The following is a 14485-nucleotide window of genomic DNA, read 5'->3' as shown; positions in this document are numbered from 1 at the left end:
TTCAGATCAGTTGCAGAACCCTTATTTAACTGAGAAATGTAGCATTTTATATTAATTTATCTCCTTTTGACATCTTAACAATTTCAAGGCACCTACTTGCAAAAGTAGCCTTTTAAGTTTGATTGGTACGTCTGCAATCTTTTCTCAGATTGAAACTGTAATTACTTGTTAATTAGTTTGGATGGAACTACCCTTGACTGCTGTTTATTAACATTGGCATAAATCTCTGAGTATATTAAATCCAAATATCCAAATCGAAACATATCACTATATGCTAATTGATGGTGATTTTTTCATATATACACTTCCAGTTGTCACTTCCCTTCAAGGTATAGTAATATGTTTTTTTATAAAGTCACTTCTAACGTCATAGGCACTTACTGACTTCTCAAATGGTCCTGTGTTTGTCTGGTGTCATTCACCCTTTCACTATGGACTTGGAATAATATACACGAGTTCGTCTACACATTTGCACATGTTAAGTATTTGTACTATACATTTTGATACAACATGTGTATGTTCACAAAATTTGGTAGACTTTTTTAGTAAAGATTAGAAATATTGTGTATACAAAAAATCAGATTTTTAATGAACATTTTTTATTAAAGATTTGTTTGTGAAAATAGTTTTTGTTACTAATCTGATCCAAAGTTATGATTAAGAATACTACTCTTTGTCCCAAAAATCTCAAGTTTTATTTACATAATCTCTAAGACTTCATAAATACCTTTCAAATGCTTGTTTTCAGTAAGACTTTATTTTCTTTACTTTAACCAAGCTTGTAACCATTACAAAAAAAATATAAATTGAGCTTTTTTCCTGCTAGAATGATCACATATAATGCAAAAATACAAATGTTTAGTCTATGTATCTTATATGTGAACGTTATATCCTAACTTTTTTATTATTATTATTATATTGACCTCCCAGTCATGCCTAGCTAACATTGCGTAACTTTCACTCAGGTCACGTATTCAGTAATATAAAACTGACTTTTAGTTTTCCCTGTCTTGGCTGAGTTTTAGTGGACTAGTATTATGTAATATACAGTCACATTTCAGTTGTTATGTATCAGTATATATGTACATATATTATTATTATTATTTAGAAATAAATTGCTAAACTTATTTTTTTTAAATATAAAACGATAAATCAAGAAGTAAAACATGACCTTTGTACTCCGTTGTTGCTAGACATAGGCAGCTTAACCTTTTAATATTTTGCACGTGGAAAATGTTGAACAACATTTTTTTAGAATTTATTTTAGAATAACCAAGAAAATCATAAATAACTACACTGATACCATAGAATTCCACTATAATTTATTAAGCTTAGTAACTAAGATTTATTTAGATTTTGAAAACTATGAAAGTTCAAGCAGACTAAAGATACAACCTACCTCCTTGGAAATCTGGATTGAAAGGATGTGGATTTTTCACAGATTAAAAAAAATGACTGAAAAAAAACATTCTGGAGACATTCTGAGCTGTTGATTTGTTATTCACATGTCATATACTGTAGTTATAGTATATAAGGGACAATTTCAAAAAATGGAAACAGTTGGACAGGACCACTGCAAAATAAAAAGATGCAAGGTTTTTATTTTATATGCTGGCTTGTCAGTACAACTAATTTGAGTGTTCTTAATTTGTACAAAAGTATAGATTTAGTATTTTGACATCACAAACATCTAATTTTAAACAGTGCTGCATTCAGCATACCACATGACTCATTAAAAAATCTGTATTTAGATGTGTTCTTCTAACATTTACTTTTAATTAAGAAATTAACTGGTATATAATGTTACATTTTGAATTATAATCTACAATTTTATTCCAAGTTTATTGGGATAAATTCATAAAATAGTAGTTCAATAAAATTTTGAATGCAAGTCAACAAATGGGATGATATGCCCTTTAACTTGTGATTTGTTGTGAAAGAGTTAAGTGTAACTGCTAGTTCCTTAGGTCAAAGTCTGGAATGTGTTTATAGCTATTTCGAGTAATATTGTTTGAGTCTGAATCACCATTATTTCATAAGCACACTTATTAGTAAGCCTCAGCATTTTATATAATCTTTCTTGGTCTCTAGTTTTTCCCTCAAACTTCTTTTATTTTGTTCCTTACCCAGATTTTCATTCCTTTTTATTTTGTTCCTTACCTAATAATGCCTTTCACTCAATAGTCACTTGCTTTTTTTCACTTGAGAGGTTCGTAACATTGAATATATGTTTACTTTTTGTAGAAATTTTCAAACTCTCCTTTTACAGATTTTATCTGATTTTTTTATTTACTTTTAATAGTGACTAAACAATGATTTAAATGTTCCTGAAAGTTTTGCTACCAAAAGCAATGAATATGAAAATGGTCCAACTTATTTAAGGATACTTAATTCTCACGAGTTTGTGATTAATTTATTGAGTTCAGCTATTTTAGATGTATTTTAAATATTTTATGGATAGAAAAATCTGTTTTCTGATAAAATTAATTTACATCTTGTAGTTTTTCAAACCTTTAAATCACATATCTAATTATTGCATATAAGATTTTTATTTCAAAAGTTAAGCATGCATGAAAATTAAATTTGCATACTGTAACTATGACCTACAGAAATAAGTTACATTTAAGCATTATGATAGTTTTTCATTATTACATCAGGTGTCTCCAGACCTCAAAACAATGGGTCAAATTGATGTTCCAGACCATTACTGAACAGGTGAAAAAGTTTAGATTTGGTAAATAAAATATTCTCATATCTGTATGTAATTTTTATTTACATATTGAATGTTACATTTCTAATTAATTTGTAACTAATCATATGTATCATCCTCTTTCTTCTGACATGTATATATTTTTTCTTCATCAAAATTTAAATGTTTTTTAGAATATTAATATTTAATCTGTACTAAAATGTGTATAAGATTATTTGAGATCATGTCTTGTTTGAATATTTCATTTTTAAATTAGTATTTTATTATTGGTCGTTTGCATACTAGTTTGTTGGTTTTTTTTGTATTTCTATAATGATAGCATAAAATACTTTGCTACAATGATTGGGATGTCATTGTATGAAATATTGTGTCATTATTAATTTTTTTTTCTTTATTGTCCATTTTAAAGAACGATTAACCGAAAAACATTTGCAAGTCTGGTTGCTCAAGCCGCAAGATACTGGGAATACAGCCATCACATGTACTCTCTTTAATGCCTTAACAATTATCAACACTGAATTTTGTGCCAGCAAAATGTTAGTTTGAAATAATTTTGTGGGATTTTCTAGTTTCTCACAGTAATTATGTTGCCAGTTATTATACAAATATTTGTTATTTTATTCAAGTTTTTTTAGGTTGTAATTAATAGTCATTTATTACCAAATATACTGTGAGAAGTTAGATTGGTATGGTACATGAAAGATGTTAAGTTTCAGGAAATGTTTTAAGCTTAGATTCATAAGTTTAAGTAGCCATAAATTGTTGATGTGCTTTATGTTTAAGTTTATTACAGAGTTGTGATGTGGACACTGCTTTTTATAATGAGTTAGTTGACCATTAAATGCAGCTTACTTCATAAATTGATTGATGGTGTAACTGTATAACCTGCTAGTCCTCAAATCCATGACATTTTTGGTATTTATTTTTTTCAAAGCATATACATTTTTTTGAATTACATAAAACACTCATGCTTATCTCTGGTTGCTAATTTTACCTCAGAATGTTGCAATATCCCTAACTTCAATTAGTAAAATAACTACTTAGGCAAGGAAGTAACAAAATACAAAAGTGAATATGAAATAATGGTGGAAAACACACTAAACTGAAATAATTTTTATCAATATAATAAGAAAACATCGTTTTGGACAATAATCCTTCATCTTTGTCAATGGTAAACTGATGAATGGCTGTTGCTCGAAATGTTGTTGTCTTGTTTTATTGATAAAAGTATTTTATTTTGGTGAGTTTTTTACCACTAATTTATATCTATAACTTCATCAGGAATACAAGTAATTAGGTTTATGGAATTGTTTTGTCTTGTAAGCAGTATTGTTAATATAAATAATACAAGTTAATTTATTAAAGTTCAAAGTACGACATTACCTATTTCTTTGTGCAGTAACCGCACAACTAAAACTGTTAAAACCTTAACTGAATAGCATGGTTTACTAAACACTGTAAAATCTAAGAAAAAAATATTGTGCACAAAAAATTATCTTTTTATAACATACTTGTACTTTTGGAAAAAACATTATTGACATTGAAAGTGGTAAACTTAACAGAGCTTTCAGATATGATCCATTTATAATGCAGACAAAATAAAAAATCGAGGCTTTTATTCCCCTTTTCATTTACCCTAACCATACAAAATATATTTGTTTCTCTTCCCACTCTGTATACTTTATACAATGGTAAAACAATATAAAATTATAACTATGGTTTATTTTATCGCTAGATGGCAGCACTATTCCTTAATGCACAGATATCTGACATAAGTTTAATTTAAACATTTACTTAGTAACTACCAAACTGTATGTACAAAGTCTATTTATTAAAAAAAAATATTAATTTGAAAGAATACCTACATTTTTATTAATCCTGTAATGTGCTAATATGTTGTTCAGTGTCTTCCTATCTGTAGCTAATACTAATTGGTTAGTCGTAGGTTTTGAGTATTTTTTTAAATTAAAACCACTGGATGATATCAACTGCTAGTATTGTAATGACCCATGTCGTGTATCATAAAAATGTCTTATTCAATGAAACTTTTGTTTTAATAACAAATGTAATATTTCAGATATATTGTCATAATTATTCCTTGATGAATTGGACATTTGTTTTATAATTCTAAACCTTAAGGCTATTTATAAAGAACCTAACTCATCACATAGTAAACAATTTTGCTTTTAGTATTTAAACACAAATATGCCATTAGGCTTGATAATTTGACTACGTCATTAATTCCAAATAAACGAACCTTTTATTTAAGCTGATATCCCTATAATTTATCAAAAGTACTAAACTGAGAACTTCTTTGTGTTACTTAAAGGAAAATGAAGATTTGATTAGTGTGATAGAACCTGTAATTATAAATTTGTTTGTTATATATCTTATGGTAAACAAGGATATCTTCATTAAGTTGCACTGGCTATACACTCATTTTTGTATCTGTATATCTTTTTATAAAGTTTTGCACAATTTTAAAGGTTATTTTGATTAGTCAAAGTGCTACATAATTTTAAATTCTGTACACAGATTTTACAAGGATAGTTTAAAAGAAATTAGTTCAATAGTCATGTCTGTCATTGTAAAGTAATGGAAATTATAAATTGTGTTTTTGTAAGCTTTTGAAAAGTGGATATTTCTTCCTCAGGATTAAACTGTAGTTTATTGTATTCATGTGATGAACCCTGGAATTGATGTTAAATTTTTTGCTCCTTTGATTTAACTTAGTAAGGAAGTTTCAGTTTTGAATTAATAATAATATGTCTAATACTGATGTTTTTTGCCATTTGAAACATTGAAAGTCATCTTTATAGTTTGATATTGCACATGAAATACTTATTTTATTAAATTGTTCATCTTTTTTGTGGACATTAAACCTAGTTTGCAGTCTGTAAAGGTATATAAAACGTTTTACTTCACCTTTTGGAAGTGAAAAAAATCTTTATAATTAATGTTATTTTTAGTGTTGAAGTAACTACTTAGATTTCTTAAGAAGCTAAATGAATATCTTATAAGCTTTAACATTAAAGTTGTTTCAGCACTCTTTCTCCTGAGAACTATATCCACATCTGAAAATTAGATAACTTTATATCAATAAACCAAAGCTATTATTTGATGATTTTTTTGTGATGTACAAAAACGTTTAATACAACAGTATGGTATATCATTTTGAACTGAAACCAGTCATCATCTAGTTGTGATATGAATAAATTTTGTCAGTTTTTTTTGTCATTGTATATTGTAGGCAGAAACAGTGTACTGATATACATTATATACAGTTATAGATGTTTAGTTATAAACGTGTATTAACAGTTATTACCTCTTTATTGACTCATCTATAATGATTTGTATTGAAAAAAAAAGCTTAAAATAATTCTTATTTTAGAATAACAAAAAGAACCTTTAGGAGTTAATATTTTTATCCAGCAACATGTTTTGTGATAAATTGGTATAATTGCTTTGTATTAAAGGAAATTCTTAAGTGAACAACTTTATATATAAAGATAAAGCCTTTGTGAAATTTTTATAGTTATTCCAAAAGTAAAGTTTGTAGTCTAAGAAGTAGTTGGTTGGCCAACACATAGATCTCTCTGAGAATGCCATAAGTTATTGTAGTGATTGATATTGTTCCAAAGAAGAAGAAAAAAAGTTAAGTTTAGTTGTTTTAAATTATTTTTGTTTGTATCTGTTTTTACATTTTGTATTAACAAACTTTCAAATAATAAAGATGTAATGATGTGGAGTTGTTCTTATGTTGTTATGAACTGCTGAAACATTACAGTACACTTTTTATTTCCTTGTGAGAAATAGGTCATTCATGACCCAACATGCTGGGCTGCAGATCAAAAGGCCAAAGTTCGATCATATTATATGCCATTGAATATACTCTATTCTTGCAGTCTATTGACTACATTATAAGAATAATAATCAAACATTCCGTCAGGAGTAGGTGGCAGGTGTTGCCTTCCCTCTAGTCAGAAACTTAAATTGGAAATGGTTGTGTTAGAATCTAGGAATCTCTGACTTGGGTTTTTATCTATTGTGTTACGTAAGGTAGTCTTCGTGTTGAAAATATCAAATAATTAATTATGATAATTTAATGCTCTGAGATAATGAAACTCAATTATATCTTACCCGTTTTGGTTCAAACAGTATTTTAAGAAAGATCTATAATTGATAGAAAACTTATTTTCATTTCCTGGAATTTTTACTTTCATGTTTAAGATCTTTAAGTTTAGAAAGAAAGCTTTTTTTTGTATATGTTACTGTGAGACAGTCCATTCAGATAGGAGAATTAGTAAAATGTATAAATAACTTGTAGCACGGAGTGTGAAAACATCGGTTATTCAAATCGTAATGACGCCAGTGACCCGTACTAATACCAGCTTAACGTCTAAGGATGTTACGTAAACAATTCTTTAAAGGATTGTTATGGAAACTAGTTATTTGCAACACAGTTTCTAGTCTTTAGAAACAAAAAACATGTTTCTTTAAGTAGGTGAATGAGACTATTCAACGTATTTTACAAGTGTTATTAAGCGACGTTCTATTTGTTACTTCCTGCATTAGTAATGGATTTTGGTGTAATTAACTTTATACGTATCTTTTATTTCAAATAAACAAAATAGACGGAGCTCATCAGATTATGAGCCTAAATTATTATAGGCTGGGTTAGTTTATTTATACGTGTTAGTTTGTGAGTTATACAAATCCATACAAAATATAAAGTTTATTGTATATAATATTTGTTCATTACTCGGTACGTTACTTTTATTGCAAGTGTTTGATGAACAGAAAACCTTACGGCGAAAAACAATTTTCCCATAACACAAACCATGTGTGTAAATTATCTCCAGTACGATGTGTAATCCCAGGCTGGAAAGCACAATATTTCTCGGTGTATTTTCATTTTAAAAATTGCGTTTGCACATGACGAATATTATTATTTTCTTACACTTGTAAGAAATACTTCTTGTAAAATATATATGAAATATTAAGAGAAATAACCTACGAAAGAAAAAAAAACATGTTTCGAACAACCACTTACATAATCTTTTCAACTGAAGTAAATTCATGTAACAAATCTTGAGATTCACTCACACCCTACTAAATGTTACATTAACGACCACAGTGTGAAAATTTCAAAAAATTGAATGTAAATGTGTATTCTGACCATTACGAACCAGTTTTCATAATATCGATATATCCACTCCTGTGAGTTCTACAAAAGCTATTTGATTTATGTACTGGTAGATAAAATGAAAACAAACTGAATTTAGATTGCTTCTTATGTATGTTAATACCTCTTTCTTTTTTTTTTAGTGAACCCTAAGAACTCAAAATCTCTTCAATGGCATTTTTTGGAGCCTAATCACGATCCTTTTCAAGTTTTTTTTAACTTTTATTTATAGTATCTTACTATTAAAACTTTACTTATAAAATTGGTATTGATTTATTAAAATTGTGAAAGGAATTCAAAATTTATTAAGTGTCACGTTCTTTACCAACACTGTACCTACTCTTGTGCCGTGCGTCACGCACAAGATTGTGGTATTCATTAACCCCAACAGTTCATCTTTCATGTAACAATTATATTTACTCTCTTCCTGTTCAGGTAATTGGGACACATTGCGTCTGCCATAAATAAGTGAGCTTTCGAACACCTGGAGAGAATCTTGAAATTCCAAGTTCTCCTTATAGGGAAAAGTGAGACGGAATAACATTAAAGTTCAGAGTACTTTTAAATAAAAAAAAATAAAAGTTTATGTGAAAGAGATACAAAATAACTAGAAGTAGGCGAATAAGAATCACTGAGGAATAAACTTGAATAGAAAGAGCTGAATACAAAACCTTTTGTCAAATGATTGTGATTTGTGCACATTTCTAATATGATAAAGAACTTTCTAAGGAAAAGACTGGTTTATTTCAGTTACGCGGTAGCATTCTATTTGTCTTTGGACACTATCTCCGTATTAAAAGTTTGATTCCCATTTGTTCAGTAAGTTTAGTCCTAGACCTAGAAAGCTGCCAACGCATTCAGGTTAATCATAACATATGTCATCCTGATGTTTCCTCTACTTTGCTACATATCCAAGATATCTGAAGACATGTCCAAGGTGTTTAGTTATTGTTTTGGTCTCGGTGATAAAAGTTTAAAACACGCTCTCTGAACTGTTTCACAGATGAACATACTACTCCCCAACTGAAGTGAAGAGAGTCCTTGTTTTAGCTGCTACTAAATTCCTCTGGTGTATAAATACATAAAGTATAACAGAGTGTTACAATAATAACAAGACAGTTGAGCTTTGTCAGTTAGGATTAGGCTTTTTTAAAACTATTACACGATTCTTTTATCTTAAATCGGTGCTCATTACATCTCTATCTGTGATCTTAATCCTAACCGAAGTTAACAATATGTGTAATAAATCAGTAGAATGGTTAAGGTTTAAGGTGCATTATTTATCATTAAATATTTTAGTCATGCCCTTGTCTGATGTTGTTGTTGTTTTGAATCAAGCGCAAAACTACACAATGGGCTATCTGTGCTCTTCCCACCACGGGTATCGAAGCCCGATTTTAGCGTTGTAAGTCCGCAGACATACCCCTGAGTCACCGGGGTGCCCCTTATTTGAGTTTAGTATTAACTTCCTTCATATGTTACTGGCTTATGGTTTGTTTGCAGTAGCAGCACCCAGGGGGGTTTGAGCCCCCAAAATGATCCAAGCCCCCCTCAGCTCCCCAATATTGTTACCTACATATATTCATAAAATATGGAAAACACAATCGTCGTTGTTGCTTAACAATTAACTTCAAAGAGACATAGATCTGTACAACGCAACGTCTTCATTAAGACGGAAGTATGTGTCATGTGTCTCATAGCAACGTAATGAATGCACTGAAACTCATGCGCTGTATTGCCGCTTCCTGTCTAATGCAATTCTATCTTGAGCTTTGACGAAGATTAGACAACCACGTTGATTCCAAGTTACAACAGATCATCAGGGATTTTACTTGATAAACCAAAGGTTTCACACCCATTAATTTGATTCATCTTTTATTGAAAAGTAAAACATAGTATGCATATACAAGTGTGTTGTGTATAGGTCAAAACTATAAAGCATTTAGCCGGTGTTGTGTCCTCTGTGAGATCATTCTGCATTGTGTATCAACCATCCAAAATTGTACTGATGATTGTGGCATACACTTAAAATTGTGACTTACAATCCAATTAATGTTATACTTATGATTAGATAATAACCTTACATGTTAACTGACCAGGAGGGCAAAACAACTCGATATTGATACTGTTATAAACACATTTGCTGCCAATCACCAGAACAGGCACATTGTTTTGAAGTAATATTGACTATAAACACAACATGATGAATGATAGTTAGCCTGATAGTGACCTTACTTTTCCTCGTGTATTAACTTCACATGGGATAATTCGTTTCTGCTATGTAAAACTATGTCTTTATGTTATATTTCTTTTGATTTGTAGCTTTACTCTTAATGGTATATTAAATGTTCAATCTTAGCTAATCTTGATTTTCTTTATTATTATGTATTACCTTGGGTGGAATTTAGATGAGCTTCCTCTTTTACATGTACGCATATTTTTATAAACATATTATTTCTAATTTGTAATGATGAATTATTAATCAGAGTAGGAGTTTCCAATGAAAACTGCATTGAAAACGCAGTTCAAAATAGCACACCTTTCTGAAATGTACCTTGGTATTTACATTATTACAATTTACCATATATACTTCATATTGATGGCATTTTGGGAAGCCCCTTCACAGTTTACCTCAGCCCTCCCAACGAAAATATCCTGGCGCCGCCACTGTTTGTTTATTTGTTTGTTTTGAATTTCGCGCAAAGCTACACGAGGGCTATTTGCGCTAGCCGTCCCTAATTGAGCAGTGTAAGACTAGTCATCACCACCAACTGCCAACTCTTGGGAAACTCTTTTACCAACGAATAGTGGGATTGACCGTCACATTATAACTCCCCCATGACTGAAAAGGCGAGTATGTTTGGTGAGACGGGGATTCGAACCCACGACACTCTGATTACGAGGCCTTCGTGGCTGTCCCAGTACAGGTAGCTTATTTGTAATAAACATACGAATCGTTAAAATATTACTAAAGAGTGTTCAGCGAGGCCAACAGTTTCTAAAATTGGAGCTTGTACACTGTTTTCTAATGACTTATTGAGCCAATTGGTGAAAAGAAAGGAAGAGAAAACTTTTGTTAAAATTCAAAGTCACGTTAGTTATTGAATCTTTATAGAAAAACAATAACTAACTTGTGCTATAAATACTTTATTCTATTTGTTTAAATTAATGTTCGTTGCTACGAAAGAGCCACGTTTTCCTTTCATTGCCGGAACCTATGGCATGATTGATATAGTTAATATTGAGTCAAAGTTAGCAACAAAAATGCCTGACTTATACTGATGTTTTCTTGAAAACTGTGGCTAAGTGAATGCCCTGATACTTTATGTTGATCAAGATATTATAAATTTTTATTGATTATACTAATTTTAAAAAAATTCTCAACCCATATCAGTCGTTTTTACATGTATATTTTTTTCTCTACAAGTGGGTTTTCTCGTCGTCACGGATTTGTCAAGAACTGTATACATTACAGTAATTGAGAGGTATTACTAATAGTAGTAGTTTTACTAGCAAGTATAATAAAAATGTATTTTCAAATTAATCATCAGAATCAAACGTCTTTTTAAAAAAAAAACTGAAACCGTGTACCGAAAAGTAGACTTTTGTCATTTGTTCAAAAGTTTACATCTCCATGATGTGGTAAGGAAAACATTATGTGTATTTCAGTATGTATAAAACAACAACTAGTGTGGATGTTTAACAACATTGCACATCACGTATCAGCAGCTTGTAACATTGATGTTAGTTCCAGTTATTTCAAAAAGTAGAACTCAAAAGCATCAACTCTAAAATGCCTTGCCTAAACCAATAGGATTCAGCTGTTTTAGTGTTGTTACAATTGGAATGTAATAGGCTGTGTGTGTTTTATTAGTGTGTTACCCAATGATTGCAGAAGTTGACCATTATCACTGCTAGTTATGTCCCGATTCCTCCGACGTTAAATACACCACTGGACAGATGTGCGTTGTCCCAATTTCTTCGACGTTAAATACAACACCGGACAGAAGTAATTGTTTACTTTCTCACTTTGAAATACAGTTGAGTTTTGCACGAATGTAAACAACATGTTTACAAAATGACGAAGGCATATATAATAACAGAACAAATTCGTAATTTACATATTTGACTGATTGTTAATGACGGCATCAAAAATTATTTGACAAAATGTGAATGTGTTTGTGTGTTTTCATACAGCAAAGCTACATTTTAGCGTTGTAAAAAGTCACATTCAAATTTTTATTTATTAATTAAAAACCGTGAAACTTTCCTTAATTGTTAAACAGTATAATTAGGATGTATGTGGAATCGAAGAAGAAATGAGAATTCCTGACGAAATTCATTTGATATTTGATATATTTCAATCATATTTATCAAATACAACAATGGTCGTAAGCGCTGTTTATAGCAAGCAGAACTAGTATCAATGTCTGTCCACAGATAAATCACCCGTACTGGATTATACATTCCCTGGGACTCAACTCATGAAACAAAACAAAAAACTCAACAAACCAAATAAACACAGCCACAAAACTATGCTCACCCGATAACATTAACGATGAAATCAACAAAATAAAATGACACTTCATCAACATCAACAAATTTCTTTGAAAAGCGTTGAAGAAATTATACGCACGCACTTAGACCAACAACAAACTACAAAACTTTATACTGCTGCATACCATATGCTCCCGACATCAGCGAAAAAATAACCAATATTTGAAAAAAAACTTATAACAAAACACAATGTTCCAGTAAACACCAAATTTATTCAAGAAACAGGTACAAAACTAAAGTTCTTACTATGTAAAAACTACCCTGACAAACACAACACTAACATAATTTATAAAATACAATGCAACAATCAATGCAACTTTTATATTGGAGAAACAAGCAGAGAAATGGAAACTAGATTCAAAGAACACAAATAAACACATTCAGACGTTTTTGAACACTGCAAAACAAATAAACACAATATAACCATAGAAAACACCCAGATATTAAGTAGGGAAACAAATATAAACAAACACAAAATCAAAAAAGCCCTACTTGTACAGCGACTAAAACCAAAATTAGACCATTATAAAAGGAACACCTTTATACCTATGCTATTTAATAACCTTAGATTCACGTGCAACCCCTCCTATAATCCCTTACCGTTTATACTTTCGTCTCTGAGGCATGTGTCCGTCCGTCAACGGTCACGTTCAAACTCTCTCTTTCTTAACCTGAAAATGACCTAGAAAGGTCGGAACATTGTTCTCTCCTTATCAGTAAAAGTGTTAATACCCATACATGCCGTTCTAAAATACACCTTTAAGTTTTAGTTTCATTTTTCCTTCATTATACAGATATTGTCACGCATGCTCTCAACCTCGTAACGAACGTATACTCGATTAAATTAGGTTGTGAGCGGTCGCCTTTTCGTTTAGAGTATAGCTTTAGAGATACAGACAAATAATCACTGAATACATAGAAAAAGTACAACAGATATACTAAAACATGAATCGCATTTTTTTCTCTCACATAATGCTATAAATGTAATATTTTCTCTCTTTGTTCTCATAACTTTAATTTTGAAAAAAGAATCACTTATGTACATATATCACTGATATTATGAATCTATACCAATATCTTTATTTGTATACACGTATAAGCTACACCTACTCCACATACATAATTTTAATATTATTATATCAGCATCCAGTTGCTGTCAAAATCTTTATTCTTTTATACACCAATTATTTTATTTAATGTAGGCACGGCATGGTCACGTGGGTTAAGGCGATCGAATCGAAGTCGGGTTCGCGACTTCCCTCTAGTCTTACACTGCTAAATTAGGGACAGCTAGCATAGATAGCCCTCGAGTAGCTTTGTGCGAAATTCAAACAAAGCATAATAAAAAAAAAAGTGTACTTACGTTAGTAAACTTAACATAATTCTTAAAAAACGTGTAAAGGATGTTACATAGAGTGGGTTCTTTTAAAAAACGTGTAAAGGATGTTACATAGAGTAGGTTCTTTTAAAAAACGTGTAAAGGATGTTACTTTTCTTTTAAAAAACGTGTAAAGGATGTTACATAGAGTGGGTTCTTTTAAAAAACGTGTAAAGGATGTTACATAGAGTGGATTCTTTTAAAAAACGTGTAAAGGATGTTACATAGAGTGGGTTCTTTTAAAAAACGTGTAAAGGATGTTACATAGAGTGGGTTCTTTTAAAAAACGTGTAAAGGATGTTACATAGAGTGGGTTCTTTTAAAAAACGTGTAAAGGATGTTACATAGAGTGGGTTCTTTTAAAAAACGTGTAAAGGATGTTACATAGAGTGGATTCTTTGCTGATCGTCACATATATATATATAATCTTCTGTCTTACAACATTTATAGCTTTGAAACTTCAGTATCATATTACTATTACATCAGCGGTGTTTAGAACAACAGCTTATTATTAACTTTTGTTGTAACATAACGTTGGTAACAAGCTGCTCTATCGTGGGAACGAGAGATCGTCATACGGAGCAACAAGATACCATTTATAACAGATTCATTTGAAAACCCAGGTATGGAGTCAGCAGTGGGTGCACAAGTGAAC

The 14485-nt window shown here is 30.5% G+C and overlaps 1 protein-coding gene across 2 annotated transcripts in view; it reads left to right on the top strand.

The window, feature by feature from the left end:
- SCOT (Succinyl-CoA:3-ketoacid CoA transferase) overlaps nt 1-6458 on the top strand; it is a 40493-nt gene extending 34035 nt beyond the window's left edge. The window contains exons 15-16 of one of the 2 annotated variants that reach the window (XM_076451073.1): nt 2658-2715; nt 3120-6458. In XM_076451073.1, coding sequence (XP_076307188.1) covers nt 2658-2711 — 54 coding nt within the window. In that variant the 3' untranslated portion in view covers nt 2712-2715; nt 3120-6458. Of the gene's footprint in view, nt 1-2657; nt 2735-3119 lie in introns of both variants that reach the window. The other variant, XM_076451072.1, reaches the window with a different exon arrangement.
- The last annotated feature ends 8027 nt before the right edge of the window (nt 6459-14485 follow it).

The sequence above is a fragment of the Tachypleus tridentatus genome, chromosome 8 (assembly GCF_004210375.1).
Source record: "Tachypleus tridentatus isolate NWPU-2018 chromosome 8, ASM421037v1, whole genome shotgun sequence".
Lineage (NCBI taxonomy): Eukaryota > Metazoa > Arthropoda > Merostomata > Xiphosura > Limulidae > Tachypleus > Tachypleus tridentatus.
This window is presented reverse-complemented; position numbering and strand designations above follow the sequence as displayed.